Raw genomic sequence first — 26,333 nt, 5'->3', positions numbered from 1 at the left:
TTCAAGACAGGTTTGAAGACAGTGTTTGCTGCTCCATACCTGAGGTAGCTTCTAGATAAGACTGTTTTGGGTAATGTGCTGCCACACACATAAAATTTCTAAGTATGTGTATGTCACCTGATGATTCCTGCATCCTGACTTTCTCCCCTGCTGGGGAGAGCCCTTTTTCTCTGCTTTCTTGGCATCTGCCCTGTTCTCATTTACAAATCCAAGATGGGCATCACTATGTGCAGCAGCTCTACGTAACACTAGCCAAGGTTTAGAGGCACTACACTAGGGGCTTAGGAATGTAAGTGGCCTTTCCTCACAAGGTCTGGAAGTTCCCAATTTACTTCCTTTCTTTTATGGCAAGTTCACCTTTTGGAGAAACTTGTCTAGATGTTGTTCCCTGTAACTGCTTACAAATACACATAGTTTGGAGGATTCCCATTGATGACTGATTTTACATGTAATGAAACACTTAACACTGACAAATAATTTGGGGGTGAATGAGACTTTGTTTCACCACAGAGATGACTGGAATTTTATTTTTATTTTTATTTTCATGATGTTTGCACAATAAATGCACACAGCAGCACTGATCTGTACTTATTTAACAAAATACATTTATAGCAATTTACAAATTATTTTCTTCTCCATCTGAAAACATTGCATAACATTTTATTAAACACAATACTTTATATAGAGAATTTTAATTTAAAAACGTATTTAATTTTTGAGTATTTCCTTTTTCTCAGTAAAGCACAGCCTAACAAAGAGATTCGTGCTCATTAGCAAGTAAGAAAATCAGAACACTAAGATGTCACCTGTTAGTTTACTTAATTCTAAATTAAGGTATCAGTGGAATGTAAACAAAGAATAATTTTACAAAAGGCTCCTTATCAAATATACATGCAGAGGTCTGCACTCCAATTTTTACACTTCTGCTCTTTAACATAATTTGATAAGCCATTATTAAAAACAGTAGCCTTTGGCACTTTTGAGTAAAAAAGAATATATCAACATTTATGTAATGAACACATTTCCAATGATTACACAAGAGCTTTAAAATCTTTTGTTAAGAAATAGGAAACCTTAGGAAAAATACCACACTGCACTCGAAATAGTGCAGCAAGTTTGACAGTAATAAAAGCAACACATATGCCAATATAATAGATCTGATTAAAGCCAAGGAATAAAGAACAAACACTCCCACTAGGAATCCTGCTGTTCCCCAAACATGTGAATTGCCAGAGGGAACATTTTTCTAATCTTTTCTTTATTGCCATTTTTCTCCATTCTATTTCTGCATTATTTCCAGGTTCATTTCCTTATGTTCTTTTTCCCTGCCCTTACAAACTAACAAATGATTGCATCTTCTTTCCCTGCATTGATACACCATTAGGCCTACAGTGACAACTGTGTCTCACCCATTCCTTTAAAGCTAATCCTTACCTGCTTTATCATGTACCTAGACTAAATGAAATCCAAAGAGGTTTATTCACCACAACCCAAGCATTTGTGATTCTTAGGAATCATGTACAAAATTGTGTATTAAATACCAAAGACTAGAGATTCACCCTTCAAAAACCCAAAAACATGTAAAAGCAACCCAAAACCTGACTTGTAGAGTCTGAGAATATATTTCTTTAAAAAATTGCCTCCCCAGCACCTATTTTTCTCAGGTAATATGCCTTGAAATGTGTCTTCAGCATACTGTGCCTTTAACATACACAGTATGCTGCAACCCTACTGCTTAGCTTCCTAGGATCTAACCTGTGCAATCCTCCCAGTCATCAAATGTATGCTGGGGTAGTCTTCTATTATCATCAGGAAAAGTGTGGTCCTTGCCATAGGAACCACAGCAGTGGGTGATAGGCAGGAGGGAGAAGCATTGCTTGACAGGTTTGGCTGACAGCACTCAGCTAAGTCTGTAACACTGGTATTAACTGGAAAGCTAATAAACCTTTCCTTTGACTCTGAATCTTTTCTTCTATACAGATTAGCAAACACCACTCTCAGACTTCTGGAATCACTTAGGATTGGGGTTGGGTTTAGGATTTTGGTTTTGTTTAAAGGTTTACTTGTGTGGGTCATTTTTGGTTAGGTGGGTTTTGGGGTTTTTTTGGTCTCTGTGTGTTGTGCTGTCTTCTTGGGATGGGATGATTCTTCTTTCTACCTCCTACTTGGCTGGGGTAGAGTGAGCTTTTTCTCTGAGTTCTCTGGAGGTGAGTCTGTAGATAGATTCCAACCATGTAGTGTGGATCTGTCTCTCTGATACACTACAACAGAAGAGGACTTAAAGCAAACCATTCCTCTCAAAAAGTCAGAGAACAGACCTCATCTGCTACTGCTTATTCAATGTGGGGGTTGCTAAGCCATTCCCTTCCCCTCCAAGCAGTGGATCTGGGTGGTGTCTTGTAGTTTTCTTTGAGGTGGAAATAGTGGAGGAGGAATGAGAAGGTGCAGTGGGTGAGCACTGTCCCCAGCATTCAATATCATGGAATGGCTTAAATTTGGAAGTGACCTCAGATCACCTACTCCAACCTCCCTCCCATGGGCAGGGATGCCTCTCAGCTAGACTTGAGTACTCAAGGTCTCATCCAACCTGGCCTTGAACATCCCCAGAGAGGAGGCAGCCACAACCTCCCTGGGCAACCTGGGTCCCTGGGTGGTGACACCCTTGTACTGAAGAACTTCTCCCTAAGATCCTGTCTAACCCTGCTCTCCCTCAGCTTCAAACCATTCCACCTTGGCCTGTTGCAAGACATGCTCATGAAAAGTCCCTCTGTAGGATCCCTTCAGGAAATGGAAAGCATCTCTAAGGTCCTCCAGGCTGAATAAGCCCAGCTCCCTCAGCCTGCCTCATAGCAGAGGTGCTCCAGCCTCTGGACTCACTCTAGCAGCTCTGTGACCTTCTTATGCTGGAGACACCAGAACTAGATGCAGCTTAAATTAAATGGTTTAAATTATTTAAGTCAGAACCAAGTGTAATAAGGCATTTCTTCCAGCATGCCCAGAACATGATATGCTTATTCCTTTCAGAGCTTATCCTTTCACCAGTTTTCCAATGGAGGTTTCTGTCAGGCTAGGCATTTTGTTATATTTAGAGTTCAGTTTACTACAATAATTTGTGTACTCTCAGGTTCAGAGACCCTCCCTATTCTTAAGTGGCAGTGGTAGGAAAAAATACAACGTTTAAGGAGGCTCTGTCTGAAGGGAGGTGAACAGTAGTGGCACAATGCAACACTCATCCAGTGATTCTGCAATACCAAGGCATTCCATTCTTAAAGTGAAGCACAAATTCCCTCAGTGATGGTGACTGGAGTGAAACTTGTGATTATTCTTGTGGCATACTAAGCAGGCGAGGTGAATGACTGCTTCTAAGTGTGAGATATGATATTAATCACTTCTTGCAACCTGGTCAGGGAAGTGGCTGTTGGGTTTTTTTTCTTACTCATGGCACATCTTGCAGTTACTGGTTAAAAACCTGCATTATATGGAAAATAATAGGAAAAAACCGAGAGGGTTGCTGAAGGACAGAATAAGAGGTTTAACGATGTAAAATCTGAATGACTGGTAGTATTTCAAAAGACCCCTTAAAAAATGTAATTGACAACATCTCTACAAGTTAACCCACTAAGAAGCAGCCTCTTCATTAGTAGCACCTGTTGTTTAACAAAAGTTGAGCGGCAGCAGCAAAACTATTCCAAATAGAGATACTCCATTGTACTGTAATGGCACCCACACTTTTTTTTTGTTGTTGTTTTTGCAGTAGACCAGACATCTTAAAGAACTACACAAAACCTTTGCAATCTTTGAATGTGATGGATCCACTATAACAAAGCTGTAAATATTTCCTACACTAAATGAATGCAGCCAGCATCATCATAGTATTAGCAACACTACTTTTTAAAGTAACTGCACATCAACAATGTCATGTGTTTGCAGAGTCTTGTAAGTACGTAAGGCCTACAAACATGGGAAGTTATCAGCAGCACCATCCTGTAGGAAAGATTTGGTGCAAATTCTGCAAAGGTGAATATATACCACGGGGACAGCCATTGCTGAGGAAAAATCCAGTTGACTTTGGACACAAGTATAAATAAAATAGAAAGTTGGCACATTCAGAGAATAAAATGTCTGTGTTCAAGACCATCCTGTTGATTGACATCATCACACTCAGCTAAACAGTTCAGAGTCTGAAGAAACAAGTCACATGAAAATATTTCACATTAGTTAGGTTCTGGCATTGTGCTTTTCCCACCACCACATGCTTTCCACAGGTTCACACACATTGCACATCAGCAGTGATCAACATCATTTTGGGCTGCTGGTCAAGAATCTGGCACATGGAAGGTAAATATCAGCTCAAAGCGAAGAGAGCAGATGTGTCACGATGCGTTTCAGTGTGGTGGTACGGACCAGCTGCTATGTCTCCTCTCATTCCTTGTATGCTCGTGTTGGGGATGTACCTTTATAGAAGATGTTTCTGGTGTTCTCTGGACTGCTCCCTCTCTCAGGAATTAAAATGATATTACCTTTTCTTCGAAGGGTTGAGTCACGGCTAGAAGAGATGGACAGGGTCTCTGAGCCAATCTCACTTCCCTCCACTGGTGTTACTCTTATTGTAGTGATTCCATGATGGTGATGCTCGCTGTTATCTATGTTGCTCCTTTTTCTGTCACCTGACCCATAACTGTCTTTTAAGGAGTCACAGCTCTCAGAGTCTCTGTTAAGATCATTTAGCTCATATGTCTGACGAAGGGTAATTTTCTCAGGACCTTTCCATTTCCATGACCCACTTCCTTCACCTTCTGATGGCATCTGAATTACAGGTCTGTTATTTTCTGGATGGGCTTCGACTCTGACAATGCTACTTGGCTCATGGTCTGTCAAGGTTTTGTATCTGATGGCTCCTGTACAGGTAACTGTGCTTCCCTCTGAACCTTTTGGACCACCCTGAAGCACTCCCTGCTGCTTAGACATGGCTATCACTTGCATGATTCTTGGCTGACTATTACTTCTACAGGCAACACTCTTCTCAGCAGCTTTCAGCCATTTAGCCCTAGCTGAACTACTTTTTGGAGACGTGTTAACATTCTCCTGAGTCTCTTCAGGAATATGTACTAGCTGGGATGAGCCAGGACGTGACTGAATAGAGACCCTTGGCCCACTGGAAAGACCTGAGTTATTACAACCCGGAACACTGCCAGGTTGAATTTTCAGGTACTGGCTAGTTGGGCCGTGATGGTCACCATTTACACCCACTCTGGACGGTTCTGAGCTTGATCTCATTTCGATAGCCCTCGGTGGCGACTGGCCAGATTCAGTCTCTATCACCTGCAGTGACAACTTTCGGCTTTCGTTCTTGTTCTTCCACTGGGAAAGCAGCTGTTTGGAACGGGCAGAATCCATTGACGCATGTATGGTTGCATTTCGTCTTGCTGGATCTTCCAAGGATGGTGTGTTGACTCTTGGCAGAGTGTTGCTGAAGGTAACCATATTTTCCTTTCCCATTGGGCTTCGTGGTGTTATTATTTCTACATCGGCATTTGCTCTCTTGAGATTGGTCAGAGATCCTGAATCTCTGTGGTTTCTATTCAGGATGCTTCCTGGGCGGTGAGAGACAATGCTGTCACTGCTGCTACCATTTTTACCTGGCAGGATTCTGTTGGCATCTTGACTGAGGTCTGTCAAAGACCTTAGAGGTTCTCTGTGAAAATTTTGGTGAAACACATTCTCATCACTTGGTAAGAAGTTCCCCACGGCATACAGGCCCTGATATTTGAACAAAAGCATTAACAAGCAGTTATGGAAAAGAAAGACATTGAAAGGTATTTTACTTATATTCTTCTGACTTCAAGTAAATATTGGGTGATAGAACTAGTCCAGCTTAACTGATAGGGTATGTTCACTTCCTTTTCCTCACCAGTACCTTCCTATTCCGACTTCTGTCCCCACTCTGGTACACCTAGATATGGATGAAGTAGTCCAGCAGGGTAACCAGGGCATACAGTTTATGCAATAAATAGTTGAGGAAAATACTTAAGCTCCTTCAGTTTTCTTCATCTTATAAAACAGAGCTGAAGAAAGAGTGTTTCACTACAAAAATAACAAAGGGTTTGCAGTCCTCCAGGCAAAGCTATTTTACAGGTACACTGCTGCCTGCTCTGATTTACTGACTTTTGTTACAGTTCGAGTTGTTCTCTGCTCTACACTTCTGCCCTTTCTGCTGCATAATAAATGTGTAATACCATATCCACACCAGAGAGCAGTTTCTCAACTTGAAATCAATTCCTTTCCAAGCTGCCTAGAACTGCAGCAAGATTTAATTATACAACACTTTCTTATTCAGCAAACTCACTGTAAAATGCTGTCATATTCCATGAAAGGGTCCAATGCCCAACTAAATCGTTTGGTTACTCATTCTTTGTGCTCCTTCTGGAGTTATTTGTAGTTTCACATTATTTTCCCTCCCCTTCTTATCGGTGTGTAGTTTTCAGGGCAGATTTACTGACTACTGGGTAACCAGGACAATGTGCTTTCTGTGGTATTTTGTCATGCAACAGTGTATGGAGAAGACTTAATAAAGAGCAGACTTGCTTGTGGATTTCAAACATGGGAACAACAGTTTACAACAGGTTAATAATGTGAAATAATACTCTCAAGGCAGTGCCTTTATGCTCACAGTTCAATTTAAGAAACAGACTTTAGTAGCTTGTTGGGTTCTGTTATCTATACTGGTTTCATTCTTCTGCCAGCGTGAAAGCCAGTTCCCAACCCCCAGTCACCTTGGTAGATCACATTTGTATGTACCTTAGATTATCTTATGACAGAAAAAAGGAGGGGAGGATGTTAACTCTTTTTAGTATTATATTAAAATTCATCACTGGAAAGATTCTTAAGGATCAGAAACTTCCCACTGGCTGTTAAGATTCTTCTGTTCAACTTTCCACACTGGAACACTAAAAATGTTGTTAGTAGATGTTCTTGAATGCTCACAGTCACCCGGGTTGCTGTGCTGAACAGCTTTCAGTCGTGAAAACAGCAAGCAAAAGCAAATGCTTGATGAGTGCAGTGGCTCAGCCCTGGCTGAGGGATAGATGCCCGCCAAAGCCACTCTACCCCCCTCCCTCTTCTCAGATGGACAGGGGAGAGGGAAAAAATAACAAGAGGCCTGTGATTCAAGATAGAAGCAATTTGATAAGGTGGAGTGAAAGCAGAGGCTGCACCTGGAAGCAAAAGCAAACATAAAATATTCCTTACTTCCCATCAGCAAACACTGTCCGGCTGCTTCCCAGGAAGCAGAGCTTACACACACACAACGATTGTTCTGGAGGACAAGCACCACCAACAACTGCCCCCATCCTCCCTTCTTTCGTCCCCTTAGCTTTTAAATTTGAACTGACATCAAACTTTGGTCAGTTTGGGTCAGCTGTCCTAGATGTGTGCCCTTCCAAGATCTTGCCCATCCCTCAGTCTACTGTTGGGGGATGGGGCACATTGGAAAGCAAAGCCTTAGTGCTGCACAAGCACTGCTCAGCCATAGCCAAAATACTGGTGTGCTATCCACACCCTTCCAGCTACCACTGCAAAACACAGCACTACAAAGATGCTGTGGGCAGAATTAACTGTGTCTCAGCCAAACCCAATACTGACAGGTACAGGCCTATCCTACATATAGCCTTAGAAGACCCTTCCAAGGGGTTCCATACATTTCAACTCAGTACAGAGGAAAGGCATAGAAATAACCCAGCTTAGGCCTTCTATTTCCCCTGCAAATCTCCCCAAGAGGTTCAAAGAATCCCAGGGGTGTAATACTGATTTCTTGCAGGTTCAGCAATTCAATCATCTGAGATGCTGCATGTTAGTTCAGGCATCTTTTTGAGGCCATAAAGCCAACACTGGCAATATAAACTAAGGAAAAATTAGAGAGGCAAAAGCCCACTTGGAGCTCAGGCTGGGCACAGCTGTCAAGGAAAATAAAAAGTGTTTCTTTAAATATATGAATGGCAAGAGAAGGGCCAAGGACAACCTCCAGTCCTTATTAGATAGAGAGGGGAACATAGTGACAAAGGATGAGGAAAAGGCAGAGGTGCTTAAAACCTTCTTTGCCTCAATCTTCAACAGTGGGACAGGTTGTCTCCAGGACAACTGGACTCCTGAAGTGGTGGATGGAGTCAGGGACCAGTACAGTCCCCCTCTAATCCATGAGGAAGCAGTAAGGGACCTGCTGCGTCATTTGGATCCTCACAAGTCCATGGGACTGGATGGGATCCACCCTAGGATGCTGAGAGAGCTGGCAGATGAGCTGGCCAAGCCACTCTCCATCATTTATCAGCAGTCCTGGCTCACTGGAGAGGTCCCTGAAGACTGGAAGCTGGCCAATGTGATACCCATTCACAAGAAGGGTCATAAGGAGGAGCCAGAAAACTACAGATCTGTCAGCCTGACCTCAGTGCCAGGCAAGGTCATGGAACAGGTAATCTTGGGTGCCATCACAAAGCACCTACAGGATGGCCAAGGGATCAGGCCCAGCCAGCATGAGTTTAGGAAGGGCAGGTCCTGCCTCACCAACCTGATCTCGTTTTATGATCAGGTTACCCGCCTGGTGAATGTGGGGAAGGCTGTGGATGTAGTCTACCTGGACTTCAGCAGAGCCTTTGACACTGTATGCCACAAGAAGCTCCTAGCCAAGCTGGCAGCTCATGGTTTGGACAGATTCACTCTGTGCTGGATCAAGAACTGGCTGGATGGCAGAGCCCAGAGAGTGGTGGTGAATGGTGCCACATCCAGTTGGCAGCCAGTCACTAGTGGTGTTCCCCAAGGATCAGTGCTGGGCCCAGTCCTGTTCAATATCTTTATTGATGACCTGGACAAGGGGATTGAGTCCAGCATCAGTAAGTTTGCAGATGACACCAAGCTGGGAGCAGGTGTTGATCTGTTGGAAGGTAGGAGAGCCCTGCAGAGGGACCTGGACAGGCTGGATGGGTGGGCAGAGGCCAATGGGATGAGATTTAACAAGGCCAAGTGAAGGGTTCTGCACTTCGGCCACAACAACCCCAAGCAGCACTATAGGCTGGGGACTGAGTGGCTGGAGAACAGCCAGGAGGAAAGGGACCTAGGGGTACTGATAGATAGTAAGCTGAAGATGAGTCAGCAATGTGCCCAGGTGGCCAAGAGAGCCAATGGCATCCTGGCCTGCATCAGGAACAGTGTGGCCAGTAGGACAAGGGAGGTTATTCTGCCCCTGTACTCAGCACTGGTCAGGCCACACCTTGAGTGCTGTGTCCAGTTCTGGGCCCCTCAATTCAAGAAAGATGTTAAGGTGCTGGAACATGTCCAGAGAAGGGCAACAAAGCTGGTGAGGGGCCTGGAGCACAAATCCTATGAGGAGAGGCTGAGGGAGCTGGGGTTGTTTAGCCTGCAGAAGAGGAGGCTCAGGGGTGATCTCATTGCTGTCTACAACTACCTGAAGGGGCATTGTAGCCAGGTGGGGGGTGGCCTCTTCTCCCAGGTAACCAGCAATAGAACAAGGGGACACAGTCTCAAGTTGTGCCAGGGTAGGTATAGGCTGGATATTAGGAGGAAGTTCTTCACAGAGAGAGTGATTTCCCATTGGAATGGGCTGCCCGGGGAGGTGGTGGAGTCACCGTCCCTGGAGGTCTTCAAGAAAAGACTGGATGAGACACTTAGTGCCATGGTCTAGTTGATTGGATAGGGCTGGGGGATAGGTTGGACTGGATGATCTTGGAGGTCTCTTCCAATCTGGTTGATTCTATGATTCTGTGATTCTAAGGCTGGCAACAAATACCAATGAATCCAATATTTTTCCTTGCTTGTAAATGTGGAGGAGAAAAGATGAGCATCTTTATGCATTTAATGAAGCACATCATGTGCCAGATGATACACTTTGTGCATGGTAATGGCACTTTAAACTGAAATGTGTATTTGCATTTTTCTATTGATTCCTTAAAGAAATTAGCCATAACATCACCATCATCAACACTTTGGGACTATATTTTTCATGTGACCATGGTGAAAGGTTTCCATAAAAACCTCCCAGTACTCTTAATTACAGCCTTCCCAGTTTCATTTGCTAAAAATGAACTACATTAATATATATTTACCAAATAGAGAGCAATTCCTCCTCCTATGAGAAAGCCACAGTAAACATCAACTGGATGATTCTTATACTGGGTGATCCGAGTCAGGCCACATATAATTCCACAGATGATAAATGCAAAGACCAAGAGTGGTTTCAGAAGTTTTGAGGAGTCTGTTAATGTAGAATTGAAGTACATCTTGGGGAAAAAAAGAGAGAAATTAATAAGCAGTTAAAGAAACTTAAAATTCACCTGAGAAGATAGTAATTTCTTGCATTCAATATTTCTTTCACATGTAGACCACTATTACACAGGAATACTGAAGACAATTACTTGCATTTGATTTTACAGCCTGCTAAAATTGTATGAAGTAATGTGAGATCACAAGGAATGGATTTCCAAAAGCACAGGCAGCATTGCTTGTTAACACCAAGGATTTTATGCCTAAGTACTGTTCACAGTCAGAGTCAAAATGTTCTGTAAATCTGACTAAGGAGCCAGCACTTATGAAATACAGAAGGCAGATGTCCTGACAGATAAAAGCAGTAACCTGTTCTAATAAAAGTGTGCTAGTTTGAAGCAAGCTGGAATGTTTTGGTAAAATAACTAGATAATGGGCAGTGAAAAGGTAAACATGGTTGTCTCTTCTCTCACAGTCACGCTGAGAACTCTGGGAAGAAGAAGTAAACATTTGATAGCATTCTCCATTTTGTCTCTCACTTTGCTTCTGGGCTTTGACGAAGCTGCATCTCATTAACCTTGCTGCCACTAACCTTGCTCCCTAACCCTCCTGGCTGCACCTCTCTTCTTTCTGAGAACTGGAGTAAGGTTGAGAGGGCAAGGGGAGGTGTTGGGGTGGTTTGAGAGCCCCTCCTGGGGACTCAGGTTTCTGGGAGGGGAGTAGTGCTTCCGTATTGTTTATCCTTTGTATATTTCTGTATATAACTGTATATATTGTAAATAGCTGCTTGTGTATTTGCTGCTGTAAAATAAATAGCTTCATTTATATTCCTGGAGGCCTTTCTGAGTTAGCTGGGGCAATTCCAAAAGTGTGGGGGGCGGGTAAGATCCCAAACTATCACAAAAAGCTATGACCAGATGTGTCAGAGACACTTCTCAACTGGGGGACACAAGCCAGGGAGGTCACAAAAATGAAGTGGAGGTTGCTCATCAGTATTATTCCAGATTTTGGGCTTTCCCTGGACAGAATAAATATTGGTCAGCTGCTAGTATGTGCACAATTCAAATTCTAACTTGATTAATAATTATTGTTGTCCTCCTGTGATTTTTAGAGCACAAGTGATGGAATTGCCTTTCCTCCCCCCCCCCCCCCCCCCCCCCCAAGTAAAACCTCAGCTAAATGGTCACTCAGATGAGCATTCAACCTATGCTGAATAAATGTCATGGGTCAGATGTGTGGAAAGACAGCTTTAAGAGCTTCAGCATATCTTGCCATTCCCTGCTAGTTACCAACAGCTTTTACTCCCTTGCTTTGCAGGGGCACCTGGGAGTGATTGTGCCAGTTCATCCATGCTGCAATTCTATAGAGGTCAAACCAAACTCCATCACATAAATGCTCAATCTTTATTGCCTCAATCTTAAAAGAAGCAAGTTGAGTGAAGACAGCAATAAAGAAGAGGCAGACTACATAAAGGTTAATGTGAATGTTAAGTCCAAATATCACACTGGTTGACTGATAAGCACTGCATTTTATATGTTAATAATATGAGGGATAAAATACTTTAACATTACACTTACTGTTGATTCTCAACAAAGGAATTGAAGCAACTGAAGCTGTTCTGTATTCTTAATAGAACTGGTTTTACTTCATCTGTTAGTAGTTATATTTTGCTTTCAGAGTGGGAGGATAAAAACTTCTACCCATCCAGAACATCCAGGCAACACATCACAGTACAATATACAGCAAATGACTTTCTGACTTTTGTCTTGTGTAAATGAAAATGAACAAAGTTGGTTACTCACCGAAATGTACACTGCTGCAAAGGCTGCCAGGGTAGCATGTTGAGAAGGGAATGATTTTCTGCCAAGGAAGAAGACTCAAATTAGGCTTCTCAGTTCAAACATATTGTGCTACTGTGCACTTGAAAAAAACACTGGGTGGTACAGTCCACTTCAGCTTCAGAGAATCACAGAATGTCAGAGGCTGGAAGGGACCTCCAAAGCTTATCCAGTCCAACCCTCCCTGCCAGAGCAGGATCATCTAGACCAGATTACACAGGAGCACATGCAGGCAGGTTTTTAATATCTCCAGAGAGGGAGACTCCACAACCCCCTTGGACAACCTGTTCTAGCCTTCTTGGCCACCACAGCACATTGGTGGCTCATGCTCATCCTTCCATCCACTAGGACTCCCACAGTTTATACTTCCTAAGCAATATATGATCAATCAGTAACATGTAATTTCTAAATGTCTTGTCTATATTCTGGAGGAAGGACCAATGTTAATGAAATATCTTTGTTTTGAAGCTAAGTATTCAGCATGAAATGTTTTGTGTCCTAAGAGAAGTGTCTCCTAAAGCAATGGTGGGAAAGTCCAAAGACTGCTTCATTCAGGGCAACACCTCTACATTTGTTTCTGTACATAATGTCCATAGGAGTTTTTTCATTGAGTACCTAATTACTCAACTTATTTATTGCATGAACCTTGGTGAGATGAATATTCTCATTGACTTCACTTGGACTCTTCAAAGTAAGGACTCAAACAGTTTGATGACCAGGGCCTACCTTCAACTACGTTAATCATCTTCATGTGCCTCCTTTGTCACTCTAATAATAGGGCAATGACAGGCTGCCATTCTTCTGAGTGAGAAGCAAACTATATCCTTCTTTGCTATGTCTTTAGGTTATTTTTTAAAATGCCAGCACTTTATGACATGACTGGAGTGAATAGAACACAAGAATATGGAGAGGGTGTTTTAAGAGTTAACAGGCTTCTTCCTCAAGCCCTGAACAAGAGGATAAATAAGAATATGTCCAAACTGTGTGAGACATTAGGCAATAGCAGGTGTATTTCTGAAACTGCTGAGGGCCTTCTGCACCCATTGAAAATCTGGGAACTTCCACGGCATGTGTTGAGTCAGAAACTACAGATATGAAAATTAGAAGTGACAGTACAGCTTCTACTTCTCTGATCAAGAAAAGAGGTTTCGCTTAAGTAGCAGCTACAAAGAACTATCACAAGGTCCTCTAACATTTTAATATTAGAATCACAGAATGTTAGGGGCTGGAAGGGACCTTTAGAGATTGAGCCCAACTCCCCTGCCAGAGCAGGATCACCTACGGCAGACCACATGCATCCAGGTGGGTTCTGAAAGCCTCCAGAGAAGGAGACTCCACAACCATTCTGGGCAGCCTGCTTCAGTGCATCATCACCCTGATTATAAAGAAGTTTCTCCTCATGTTGAGATGTTGTTCCTTGTCCTATCACTGGGCACCACCAAGAAGAAACTGTCACCTGCACCTTGACACCCACACCACAGATATCTACAGACATTAATAAGACCCTGTCTCAGCATTTTCTTCCCAAGACTAAACAGCCCCAGGGCTCCCAGTATTTCTTCAGAGGAGAGATGTTCCACTCTCTTGATCATCCTTGTAGCTATCTGTTGGACTCTCTCCAGTAGATCCCTGTCACTCTTGAATCAGGAAGCCCAAAACTTCTTATAGACTCATTTTAGTCCTCCAAAGACAAAAGAAAAGCAATGGGAACATGATGGAGAGATTTTTATGCAGCAGAGCAAAAACCTAGCTGGTGGTGGATTCAGCAGCACCTGTTCTGTAGCAGACAACTAGTTCAGAGGTTGTAGAAGCCATAAAAAAATTGTATGACTTCTGAACTCCAGAAGTTAGGAAGATGCAGTGAAGATGTATAGTAGCTTGTCTCTGTATATTTATCTCCTTTAAAAGGCAGGGAATGATAATGTGCTGGCTTGCTGAAGGAGGGTATGTCTTATCTTGTAACCAGAGCTAACACACACACCTGAGAAAGATTAGCTTGGGATAAATACTTGGAACAATTGTTCAGCTTCACAGAGAGATTTTGCCACCCTACCTGGCCTCCATGGACAGCCTTTCTGCTAGCAGCACCTGAGTTAGCTAGGTTAGCAACAACTAAAACACAGCACTTCAGACAAAGGAATCTTCTGCAAACCAGCAGTGCCTACTTTCTAAATTTCCTTCTTATGCCTTTTGCCTTGCTAGTTCTAAATAATTGATTTGCAGTTAAATGTGTGCATATAATTGTGTGTGATGCCACACCACTGACCTGAATTTGAGCCCGTAGCTGCAGCAGGTTCATGACTGGACAAGATGAAATCAGCACAATTCTTTTTTTGTCTCTAAAGACAGATTTAAGTTATTCTTCTTTATTTTCCCCCCCCCACTTCTGAACAAACCTTTCACAAACAGTATCCCTGAAGAACAAGATCAAGGCTGGCATCAGGAGGATAAAGACATGAAAAATATGTGTATGTTTATATTGCCTAATCAACTTGTTTACCTTCTGCAGATTTTCACTGAGGCACACACCTAGTTACAGTCTGTGTGGAGCTAATATGTAGATTTGATTCATGAACTTTATTATTACTCAGAACTTAGCCTTAATTTGATGGCATTTCTATCCTATACAAGGTGTGTCACTATGCTGCAGTCAATTTGCTTTGCATTTTCTGTTCATGTGCTTTCATGGCAAGCACAGCATTCACAAACTAAATGCACTCTGTGTACTCCCTAGCAGTGGCAGTACTTTTGTTCCTCTAAAATGAAAATAATTCAAACTAAGAGTATGTAGCCTTTTTTATGGCTCTGTATTGAAAAGGTGAACAAAGCCCTCAAAGAAAACATGTCCTGAGCTCTATATGCTCATGCAGGAGGATCTGTAGAGAGAAAGCAATGGTAAGAGTCATTCTGAGAGACTCATACTGAGTCAGAACATCAGAAATGACAGAGGGTAGAGAACTCACAGGAAATCTGAACAGAAATCACTGAAAAGGCTCTTTGAAGATAGAGTCAAAAATGATCAAAGCAAACTACTGGCTATTTGGAGATGCTGCACAATAATCAGCTGGATAATTAGGTGTTTTCTCTACTTTTCATTAAAGGAGTCTAGAGGCAAATTTCTGGAGTCGAAGTTTCTGGAGAGCACAAATCAAAAATTAAGCACATTAGAAATATCAGAAGAACAAATTCCTTACAAGCTGAAATTACTGAAGTCAAAGCTCCTGGGCTGGAGAAGTTATACCAGCTGCAGTAGCTGACTGAAGGACATATTGGACCAGCAGTGAGTTCTGATTGCTTCGGTAAAGTTGAGTCAGGCATAAAGAAGCAACAGTTTAGTAAGGGGAAAATGAAACAAATTAAGGAGAAGCTGAGGAAGATGCCAGAATCACCAAATGTATCCTGTATGATAGGAATCAGTCTGAGATGTCAAAATATTGTCATCTTCCTAAAGAAGCAGAAACACAAAAACTGGTTCATAATCTTACTATGTTACAATTCATTTAGCTGAGTTTGCAAGTGAAGATGTTTAAACGTAGGAGAGATGGCTGATTTTGGAACAGCTACAGGCAGTCAATTCAGAGCAGCAGATACCATGTTTGAGATGATAATGAAATGATGAAAATTTTTCTGCCTGCTCCTGTGTAAAGCTGCATTGATTTCCCTGGGATACCAGGTAGGTGCAGGACAGTGCTTGGCAGCATTGGGCTTCAGTGGCATCCTGGTAACAGTGAATACTTAGGGGAAACAAGACAGTGAGGTGAAGGCTGATACAGTAATTCTGGTTATGCCTTTTAGCAAAATTATTGTCACCAAGTTATTTAAATTGAAAAGATATGGCAAATTAATCAGTTCCAATTATGAGTCTTAGGCCACTAGACATACTTAAAACCAAAACCATCAAATAAATGAGTGTCTTTAAGTACCAGTGAAATGGGTTTGTTCCAGTGAAAGGAGACAGATTACAAGATCTACTGGAATATACAAAGTGAATTACTTCAGGATTCCCATGTGCCAACCACTGAAATGAACTTTGGAAAAGCAAAAAAAAAGGGGAAAGCTGCCTAACACATATACAGAATATTTTAACTGACTAAAGTGTAATGCCACAAAGCATGCAGTTAAAACAGAAGCTAGGGTCTGAGGCTCCATACAGAACAAGAAAGGAGTGTGCAGTTCTGGAGAAGTGTATGTGACTGAAGTAACATAGCTTCATGTCTATTAATTTGGTACACAGAGAAGTTATGCAGCTGAGTCAGTCAGACATTGTAGTCATAGAATCATAGAATCAACCACATTGGAAGAGACCTCCAAGGTCATCCAGTCCAACCTATCCCCCAGCCCTATCCAATCAACTAGACCATGGCACTAAGTGCCTCATCCAGTCTTTTCTTGAAGACCTACAGGGACAGCTACTCCACCACCTCCCTGGATAGTCCATTCCAAAGCCAATCACTCTCTCTGTGAAGAACATCTTCCTATATCCAGGCTATACCCCCACCCGGCACAACTTAAGACTCTCCCCCTTGTTCTGTGCTGGGTTGCCTGGGAAAAGAGACCGACCTCAGCCGGCCACAAGAGAGCAATGAGGTCACCCCTGAGCATCCTCTTCTCCAGGCTGAACACCCCCAGATCCCTCAGCCTCTCCTCACAGGGCTGTGTTCCAGGCCCCTCACCAGCTTTGTCACCCTTCTCTGAACACATTCCAGTACCTCAACATCTCTCTTGAATGCAAGGGCCCAGAACTGGACACACTACTCAAGGTGTGGCCTGACCAGTGTTGAATACAGGGGAAGAATAACTTCCCTTGTCCTGCTGGCCACACTGTTCCTGTTCCAGGCCAGGATGCCATCAGCTTTCCTGGCCATCTGGGCACACTGCTGGCTCATTTTCAGCCTACTACCTACCAGTACCCCCAGGGCCCACCCTTCCTGGCTACTCTCCAGCCACTCTGGCCCCAGCCTGTAGTGCTGCTTGGGGTTGTTGTGGACAAAGTGCAGAATCCTGCACTTGGCCTTGTTAAATCTCATCCCATTGGCCTCTGCCCACCCATCCAGCTTGGCAAGGTCCCTCTGCAGGGCTCTCCTACCCTCCAATAGAGACCTTTGACACTGTCCCCCACAGCAAACTGCTGGCTAAGCTGTCAGCCCATGGCTTGGATGGCAACACTTTGTGCTGGATTAGGAACTGGCTGGAGGGCCGGACCCAGAGAGTGGTGGTGAATGGTGCCACATCCAGCTGGTGGCCAGTCACTAGTGGTGTCCCTCAGGGATCTGTGCTGGGCCCCATCCTCTTTAACATCTTCATAGATGATCTGGATGAGGGCATCGAGTCAGTCATCAGCAAGTTTGCAGATGACACCAAGCTGGGGGCAGATGTGACTGAGTTGGAAGGCAGAAGGGCTCTGCAGCGGGACCTTGACCGCCTGGACAGATGGGCAGAGTCCAGTGGGATGGGGTTCAATAGCTCCAAGTGCAGGGTGCTGCACTTTGGCCACAACAACCCCATGGAGAGATACAGGCTAGAGTCGGAGTGGCTGGAGAGCAGCCAGACAGAGAGGGATCTGGGGGTACTGATTGATACCCACCTGAACATGAGCCAGCAGTGTGCCCAGGTGGCCAAGAGAGCCAGTGGCATCCTGGCCTGCATCAGGAATGGTGTGGTCAGCAGGAGCAGGGAGGTCATTCTGCCCCTGTACTCTGCACTGGTTAGACCACACCTTGAGTATTGTGTTCAGTTCTGGGCTCCCCAGTTTAAAAGGGACGTTGAGATGCTTGAGCGTGTCCAGAGAAAGGCGACGAGGCTGGTGAGAGGCCTTGAGCACAAGCCCTATGAGGAGAGACTGAGGGAGCTGGGATTGTTTAGCCTGGAGAAGAGGAGACTCAGGGGTGACCTTATTGCTGTCTGCAACTACCTGAAGGGTGGTTGTGGCCAGGAGGAGGTTGCTCTCTTCTCTCAGGTGGCCAGCGCCAGAACAAGAGGACACAGCCTCAGGCTGCGCCAGGGGAGGTTTAGGCTCGAGGTGAGGAGAAAGTTCTTCACTGAGAGAGTCATTGGACACTGGAATGGGCTGCCCGGGGAGGTGGTGGAGTAGCTGTCCCTGGGGCACTTTAAGGCAAGGTTGGACGTGGCACTTGGTGCCATGGTCTAGCCTTGAGCTCTGTGGTAAAGGGTTGGACTCGATGATCTGTGAGGTCTCTTCCAACCCTGATGATACTATGATGCTATGATAGATCAACACCTGCTCCAAGCTTGGTGTCATCTGCAAACTTACTGATGCTGGACTCAATCCCCTGGTCCAGATCATCAGGAAAGATGTTGAACAGGACTGGGCCTAGTGCTGATGCTTGGGGAACACCACTAGTGACTGGATGCCAAGTGGATGTGGCACCGCTCACTACCACTCTCTGGACCCAGCATACCAGCCAGTGCTTGACCCATATCAGAGTGAATCTGTCCAAGCCATCAGCTGCCAGCTTTGCCAGGAACTTGTTATTTCAAGCATCCTATGATTTCGCTCAAACTTTTCTTCTGGAGAGCAGAAGATTTTAAAAAGTAACAAGGTTCTGGAGGACTGTGAGAGATTCAATAAGGCAATAATGATGAACCTGGTGTGAAAAAGATAATGGAGGACTGTTGCAGAATGGCTAAGGAAAATGGACATGACTTAGAGGTGGGCAAGAAGGATAAGTATATAGAACTAAATTAAGGCTGTGCTAGACCACACTGAAACAAAGGCCACATTGAATAAACAAAGGCAGCATTTAATATAACTAGCTAGGGAGGCACTGTCCTTGACAAGTCAGCGGACAACTCAAGCAGAGCAGGATCCAGCTAACTCTGAATAAGATAAGAAGTAGTTTGCTGCTCGCGGCTGCATGTAGCAAGTAGGTGCACCATGCAAATGGGGTATTTAGAGATTCAGCCATTTAGCTTTTTACATGTATGCATATATTATCTGTAACACATATAAGCACGCATCTACTAAATAAAGTGGTCACTCATTTTTGATCCACATTGGATTGTGCAGTGTCCTTGCATATTGAGTTTAGCCCTTCTCTGTGAGATCTGCCTCGCCGCAGAGGACTACTATTGTAATCAGTCAAGAGCTTCATGATTTCTCAGTAGTATAGTGATTATATTTAGGACACCTGCTGTCCTTGAACTAAAAGTAACAGATGTATTGGAACAATACTACTCACTGGCTTAGATCTTCAGAGTCCTTGTTTAAATCCATGACCTGTCATTAGTAATTGAATTACCACTATTTCATCACATTGAGCTTGTTTAAAGTAGCATATATATATAGTCTGGTTTATATATTAACTTGAAGAATATGCATGTCCAAAGCTACTATTATAAATGTCTCTTGTATTTATCTAAGTAGTAAGGCTAAAGACTAAATGATCCTGCTGTGGTCAGCAGGAGCAGGGAGGTCATTCTACCCCTGTACTTTACACTGGTTAGACCACACCTCGAGTACTGTGTTCAGTTCTGGACCCCCCAGTTTAGGAGGGACATCGAGATGCTTGAGCGTGTCCAGAGAAGGGTGACGAGGCTCATGAGAGACCTCGAGCAGAAGCCCTATGAGGAGAGGCTGAGGGAGCTGGGATTGTTTAGCCTGGCGAAGAGGAGGCTCAGGGGTGACCTTATTGCTGTCTACAACTACCTGAAGGGTGGTTGTAGCCAGGGGGAGGTTGCTCTCTTCTCTCAGGTGGCCAGCACCAGAATGAGAGGACACAGCCTCAGGCTGCGCCAGGGGAAATTTAGGCTCGAGGTGAGGAGAAAGTTCTTCACTGAGAGAGTCATTGGACACTGGAATGGGCTGCCCAGGGAGGTGGTGGAGTCGCCGTCCCTGGGGCACTTTAAGGCAAGGTTGGACGTGGCACTTGGTGCAATGGTCTAGCCTTGAGCTCTGTGGTAAAGGGTTGGACTTGATGATCTGTGAGGTCTCTTCCAACCCTGATAATACTGTGATATTGTGATACTGTGATCAAGGAGGGTAAAGCAGCAGTTAGAAACAAATATGAAAGAAAAGGCATATGTTTGGGGGCACACAATTTACACTGTTGTGGTATTCCTCTAATAAAAGGGTTTCTTCAATGCTGTCAATATAACAAACTTGATCAACCAGAGAAGTAGAGAACAGCTAAACATCTCTAAAAAATCCAAAAGCCAAGCCTGACAAATCAAGATCAAAATGACAGAAGAGTAATGGATCTTACACAGAAGTCTCAGATGAACTGCCTAGGTAACTTCATTCCCTGCCTCTTCTGGGGACATCAGCCAGATCTCACTGGGAAAAGCAGTAGAAGCTATGCATATCAATAACTACATAAGAAATTGTCTCCTTCGAAGAAGGGAAAATAACTAATTGCTAATGACTGAGCTTCAGAATCTGACAAAGGCTTCCTTCCAAAGCCTAGCATATTTATGTAGGAAACTGAATGTGCCAAAAAATACACTTCTGCTGTCACCTTTACGATTAAAACCTGACACAAAGCAGTGTAGACTTTTAACTAGCAAAAAAGCTACTCTTGAAACTAGGACAGAAAATAAAAAAAAATTAGAAGTATACGATGAAGGACAGAACCAACCTTCCAGCATTGATAATATTGAGATCAGCTCCTGAGCAAATATCTTCCACAACGTAGGAATTCTCTGAGCAGGATACATTTAAGGATGTATAGTTGGGCTTGCAGACAGTCAGGAAATAGGGTGCCTGATATCCTGTTGACAGCTGTATAATATCAGTAACAAGAGCAGTAGAGCAAAGACCAAACACATGAACACCTAGGAGAGACACCAGTAGAGCTTGTTAACATTATTAGATGCATAAATCAGATTAATTGTGACAAAAATACATTCAGTGGAATGTTAGTGTCATTGGACTTGAAGGGAATTTAACTGAAGAATAAGACTTTTATTTGTTTGCTTTTGTAAAAGCTCATTGCAAAACTGAATGTAAAAACTCAGATTATTTATGCTCATCATCCTGATACTTGGTATTTCATTTTGATGACTTGATGGTCTCCCTCTTTTTATAACATGCTTTCACAAAAGTAAACTACACTTTCCATTTGGAAAGCAGTTTTCTGAACTGGCTAAAGAACAGCCAACTATTTGAGGAGAGCACATGTGCTCATCCAGTCCTTGGACTTGCTCTCTGGGATAAAAGCTCCTTACTCTTATGGCTAGCTTCTCATTAGATCACTGAGGGCCAGTTCTCTTTTTACCACCAGGGGCACATCAGCTCTCAGTAACTTGGGCTACTTTCACACCTCATATTTCTTGAGTACCAAGCCCTTGCCACAAGTCCAAATATTTGCCTTTATGGTAAGTGATCCATTTTTGTTTGGTTAACAATGTCAAATTCACAAGACAGTTGAAGTAATGCAGTTGTTTTACTGAGCAACTGCTTTTCTCCTGAAGATTTACCTCTAATTCTCTACTTATATCCATATAAAAAACATTTATTTTAATCTTAAAATTGAAAGAATGCTGAAGTCATTAAAATAGGAAAGAAACTGAAAGTTAAGAGTAAGAACCAAGAGTGAAATTCATACATCTTTGAGCTTCTCTCCTTTGGTGGTGGAATGGGATGCCATGCAGGAGAATGGAGTACCTTTATGATCCTCTTTGCTTATATTGTCTGCCATCTTCTCTGCTCACTTCTTCAATGGGGCACTTAAGAGGATGTTTTACTGGTCATACACTGAGTAACTTCTTTTGTTTGCCAGACTACATGTTTGCCATACTACAGGAACCTAGTGTACAGACACTTACAGGAGTTTCAGTCTGCTGTCACAGGAGCACAGGCTCACAGGATGTTAGGGGTCAGAAGGGACCTTTGGAGAACTTCCAGTCCAACTCCCCTGCCAGAGCAGGACCACAGAATCCAGCACAGGTCACACAGGAACACACCCAGACAGGGCTGGAAAGGCTCCAAAGAAAGAGACTCCACAATCTCTCTGGGCAGTCTGTGGCAGTGCTCTGGGAGCCTTCCAGTCAAGAAGTTCTTCCTCATTTTGAGGTAGAATTTCCTGTGCTGCAGTTTCCATCCCTTGCCCCTTGTCCTGCAGCTTATCTTTGTCTAGGCTGCCCTCTCTAATGAAAAATATCTGGAACAGGGAAAAACTTTCATTCAGCCACTCACTGCTAAAGGAAGAATGGTAACAAAGTCCAGACACCTATTCAAATTCAATTTTCATAATCAAGAATTAAACTAAGGTAGCATAAAATCAGTTCAACCCATTCCTCTCTACTAAGAGGTTCCTGGATTTTAGCCCTTTTTCAAGGGGAGCATAAACAAGTAGCAGAAGAGAATGTTTTTGCTGTCTTGTTGAATGCTGTATCAGGTGGGTGCACAGAAGCCAGGCAGGGGAAACTATATACTGAAACTATTAAAAGGAAGCCAGCTCAAGGTGGGCAGAGACAAAACTCAATTTCTCTTTTTGAAACACTGAGAGGAAAGTGAAAATGGAGAGTGTAGATGGCTGCATTACTGCATATGGGGCTGTTCTGCTGCTCCATTTTACGTTTTCTTCTCACACTTTTCTGGCAGAAGATCTGTATCAGTGACAGTCCTGCACTGTTCTTAAAGACTGGTTCAGAAAAGAAAAGCTGCATAGTGAAAAGTGAATGTATATGGAAAACTCTTCATGACTAACACTTGAAACCCACCAACAAATCTGACAGCTCGTCTAAGAAAAGAATTGAAGTTGCATCCTCCTGCATTAATATTGGCTTCTGTTCCAGTCCCATTTCTTCTTTTGGACAGGCAACAGTAGAGTATTCCTTCTCCTATCATTATCTGTAATGACAAAGGAGCTGTTAAATTAAATGTATCAGTTACTTAGAAGACACTGAGTCAATTTAAAGGGTTAAGATACCACCAGACCACAACCAATGTCGCCCACTGACATGTATTTGCCTTAAAAGACTGATATCAATATGTAAACACTCAGTAATGCAGCTTAGCCTGAGTGAGGGCAGGCAAGAAGGTGGCACTGAAATTAAATGTAAGTGGCATACAGTATGCAATGCTCAGTGGAACAGGGGTCTTCATCCACAACTTCACCTCTAAAATAAATAGGAGCCACCATAATCTTTCAATGCTCCTGAAGTGTTTTTAGCACTCGGTGTTGGCCTCAAGCCTAGCAATTGCTAGCAGTTTCTAATTACATGGCAGCCTGCTCTTCTGGATTTGTTTCATTTGGCTTGGCTTTTAGCCAGATCCACAGCAGCAGAAAAAATTCTGTCCTTATGGTCCCTCTGAATGCACCAAGCAAAACAGATTATTACTGAAGCCCTAGATAAGAGTTTACAAGGAGAAGAACAGAAATAAAAAATGGTGTTCCTTGCTGGAAAATCCAGATCCACTTGTACATTTGCAGTCTCAGGTTTGATTTTCTCCTTGTTCAGTACTGCAATAATTTGGATGCCTGAGTAGGGCTTTTACGGAGTTCAGAAGAGCTGGGTTGAAATACTGAAATTGATGAGGCAGTTCTCACCACTGAGATGCACTGAAAACACAAACCAAGCCAAACTGCAACACCACCAAGTTTGGCTTTTATCACATTATTTGTTTTTTGCTGCAAGTGTCTGCACCAGCAACAACGAGAGAATTAGCTCCCACTTCCTTAATTAGTACAATTTTTAGCCTGATGGTTGTGCAGAATCCTTTAAAATGGTTCCTAAAGGAAAAAAAAACAGCAAGAAGAGTTCATTTGGAAAAAAAAAGACAAAACATTCTGGATAGTAAAGAGAGAGCAGCATTTAGTGATTTTTAGAAGGGTATTGCATTCTGTAGAGTTTGTAATTGCAAATGGGCCGCTATCCTAAAAGGAATGAACTGGTTGAATTTAAAGGAATTCAGAAGAGCTGGCAGCAGAGATGCATTTGCAGGTGGCCTTAGAGAAGTGCCTGAGACATACAGTCACTGCTGTCAGGGGAGTGAGGAGACCCTTTCAGAAGGCTGATTCAGTTTTTTGGGTGCATGGAATCACCCATTCAAGGTGATGTTTTATCTCCACTTGCCAAATAGTAGTGGTGTGGATAAGGCTTCCATATGATCTACTTAATACCAGCCACAATGAATTCCCTCTAGCACACATGTAAAAGTAAAGTCTTTTATTTTCATTTAACACAGCAATTCCAGCAGGGACACTACTCACCTCTGTCAGCAAATGTATATATTTTTGCTGTAAAACAGTGGCCAAACTTCTCATAATCTGAATAGGACATTTCTGTTCTGCTGAAATAATTTCCTCCCTTTGAGTGAATGATGAAACCAGCCTCCTTTTACCTACTCTTACTAATTGGCAATTTAAAGGAGTCACGGTGCTATCTGGGAAAGTGTAATTCATTTCACTGAAACAGCATGAAGATAGGTTTAACAAAAGTGGCATGTTCAGGGATGTCTAGCTGGAGGTGTCCATACTCACTGCAGGGGGATTGGACAAGATGACTTTTGAGAGTCCCTTCCAATCTGTGAATCTGAAGTATCTCAGAGCATGGAGATATCCTGTCTGTAAAAGTTCAAGTACAACATAACAAGACAATCCAAGCTATTCTTATCCAACTTTAGCTGCAGTTTCTGAACATTAATGTCCACAAGCGGGATAGTGTATTAAGTGCTACAGGCAGCATTTAACGTGGTGTATCTCCTTCAGTGATAGAAGAATGAAAAAGCAATTGAAAATCCTAAAGTAATGTTCCAGGTTAAGCCCAGCTGGGCTGGGGGAGTGGTCTGGAAACGTTGTGACCCCAGATTGGCAGGGAGACCTGGCACCTCCTGAGGGGAGAGCCCCCCAGGTCAGTTTGTTCCACTCCCATTTACTGTCCACAACCCTATTTAAGACCCAGTCAAGTTCCTCTCACTCTCTCTTGGTTCCTGCTTTTGCCTTTATGATATCTCTCTGCTGCTGCTGTTCCAGCTAACCACGTAGCCAGTCCTGTTACCTCCTGTATCCAAGGACAAACTCCATCTCAATCCAGAGAATCCACTGCCATCCAATCTGGTTTTGTATCTGTATCTGTTCCCTTCCCTTATATCTTTATAACCCTCCTGTGCTGGTTTGAGACTAATTTGAATATTTTAATGAGAAAAATTAGATCATTGGCTATGAAAAGAAAATAATAGTGATGTCTATATTATCCATTGGTTTTGCTTAGAGATATAAAAAGCCAAACCAAACAATGTTTCTCAGTCTCTGTCTGGCTGGTGCTTGCTTCATTAACCCCTTTGCCTGGACCTGTATAACTCAATCTAATCATTCTTCTTCTAACTCCTTATCTGGCATCTCACCCCTGCACATAAGCCTTTTGAGATAAGGGAGGGCATGAGAAGAAGGAGAATTAGTTCAGAGACTTCTTTGATGGGTCTGCTGTTTGGGAGGGGTTTTGAATTTCTGTATTACTTTTGACTTGTGTATAATGAATTGTATGTAGTTGTAAATATCTGCACATATGCTACACCTCCTTTACCTTAAATACCTTTTATTTATTGTTAAAGTTTTCTTTTTAATGTCCAAATTTGTTCAAGGCTGTTCTTTGGACATTTTACCCACTTTTACTCTTCTACCTAATTTGGGAAGGCATCCTAAAATTTTGTTCCATTGGGCTTGTGAGCTCCCGGAAAGCCTAAACGCTAATGAGTAATTAGCCTGCAAGGCACTCTGAGGCCTAAGTGAAAGCACATGAGCTGTTTTCTTTATGCTCCCTGAAACCGTTCAAAACCCTTCACACATGAGAGTGACACCTCAGACTTACCGTAATCGATGGTCCAGCAAAAACCAGGCTAAGCAACATCAAGAAGGGGACAGACTCTTGTGTAGGTTCAATGTATGGCATACTCAAACTCTTATCATAGCAATTAAATCCAGAGTGAACTGGCTTGAAGACATCAGTAAGTTCAAGGAAATAGAGACTAACAACAGAAGATGCCAGTATGGGCAACTGGAAGAGAAGAAAGCAACAAATCACCATTTGGAAATGTAACAGCAATGCTTTTGCAAAGACAACATAGTCTGCTAACAAACCTCAGGGATGTTTGCTATTTACATCTCTGTGCTCCCTGCCAGAGCCATTTTACCATCTTTAAATGATCAGCTCTCTAGATGTTGCGATACCACGCGGATGATACCATGTAACCTTCTTTATCAAGCCAGTCAAAACACCCAGTCCAATCTTCGGAGCACAAAACTTGGCCTTTTCATCTTGGAATCA

General features: G+C 43.0%; 1 protein-coding gene across 1 annotated transcript in view; it reads right to left on the bottom strand.

Moving 5' to 3' along the window:
- Window positions 1-513: 513 nt before the first annotated feature.
- The window catches only part of PLPPR4 (phospholipid phosphatase related 4), a 40,838-nt gene continuing 15,018 nt past the window's right edge, over window positions 514-26,333 (bottom strand). The window contains exons 2-7 of the mRNA XM_064147321.1: window positions 25,878-26,063; window positions 22,788-22,917; window positions 20,702-20,897; window positions 12,072-12,129; window positions 10,113-10,286; window positions 514-5,760 (exon numbers count right to left, since the gene is read on the bottom strand). Of these exons, the coding sequence (XP_064003391.1) occupies window positions 4,423-5,760; window positions 10,113-10,286; window positions 12,072-12,129; window positions 20,702-20,897; window positions 22,788-22,917; window positions 25,878-26,063 (2,082 nt within the window). The 3' untranslated portion in view covers window positions 514-4,422. The remainder of the gene's footprint in view (window positions 5,761-10,112; window positions 10,287-12,071; window positions 12,130-20,701; window positions 20,898-22,787; window positions 22,918-25,877; window positions 26,064-26,333) is intronic.

Source organism: Pogoniulus pusillus, chromosome 8 (genome assembly GCF_015220805.1).
Source record: "Pogoniulus pusillus isolate bPogPus1 chromosome 8, bPogPus1.pri, whole genome shotgun sequence".
NCBI lineage: Eukaryota > Metazoa > Chordata > Aves > Piciformes > Lybiidae > Pogoniulus > Pogoniulus pusillus.
Note: the sequence above shows the minus strand (reverse complement) of the source record. Positions and strands in the feature narration are given on the sequence as shown.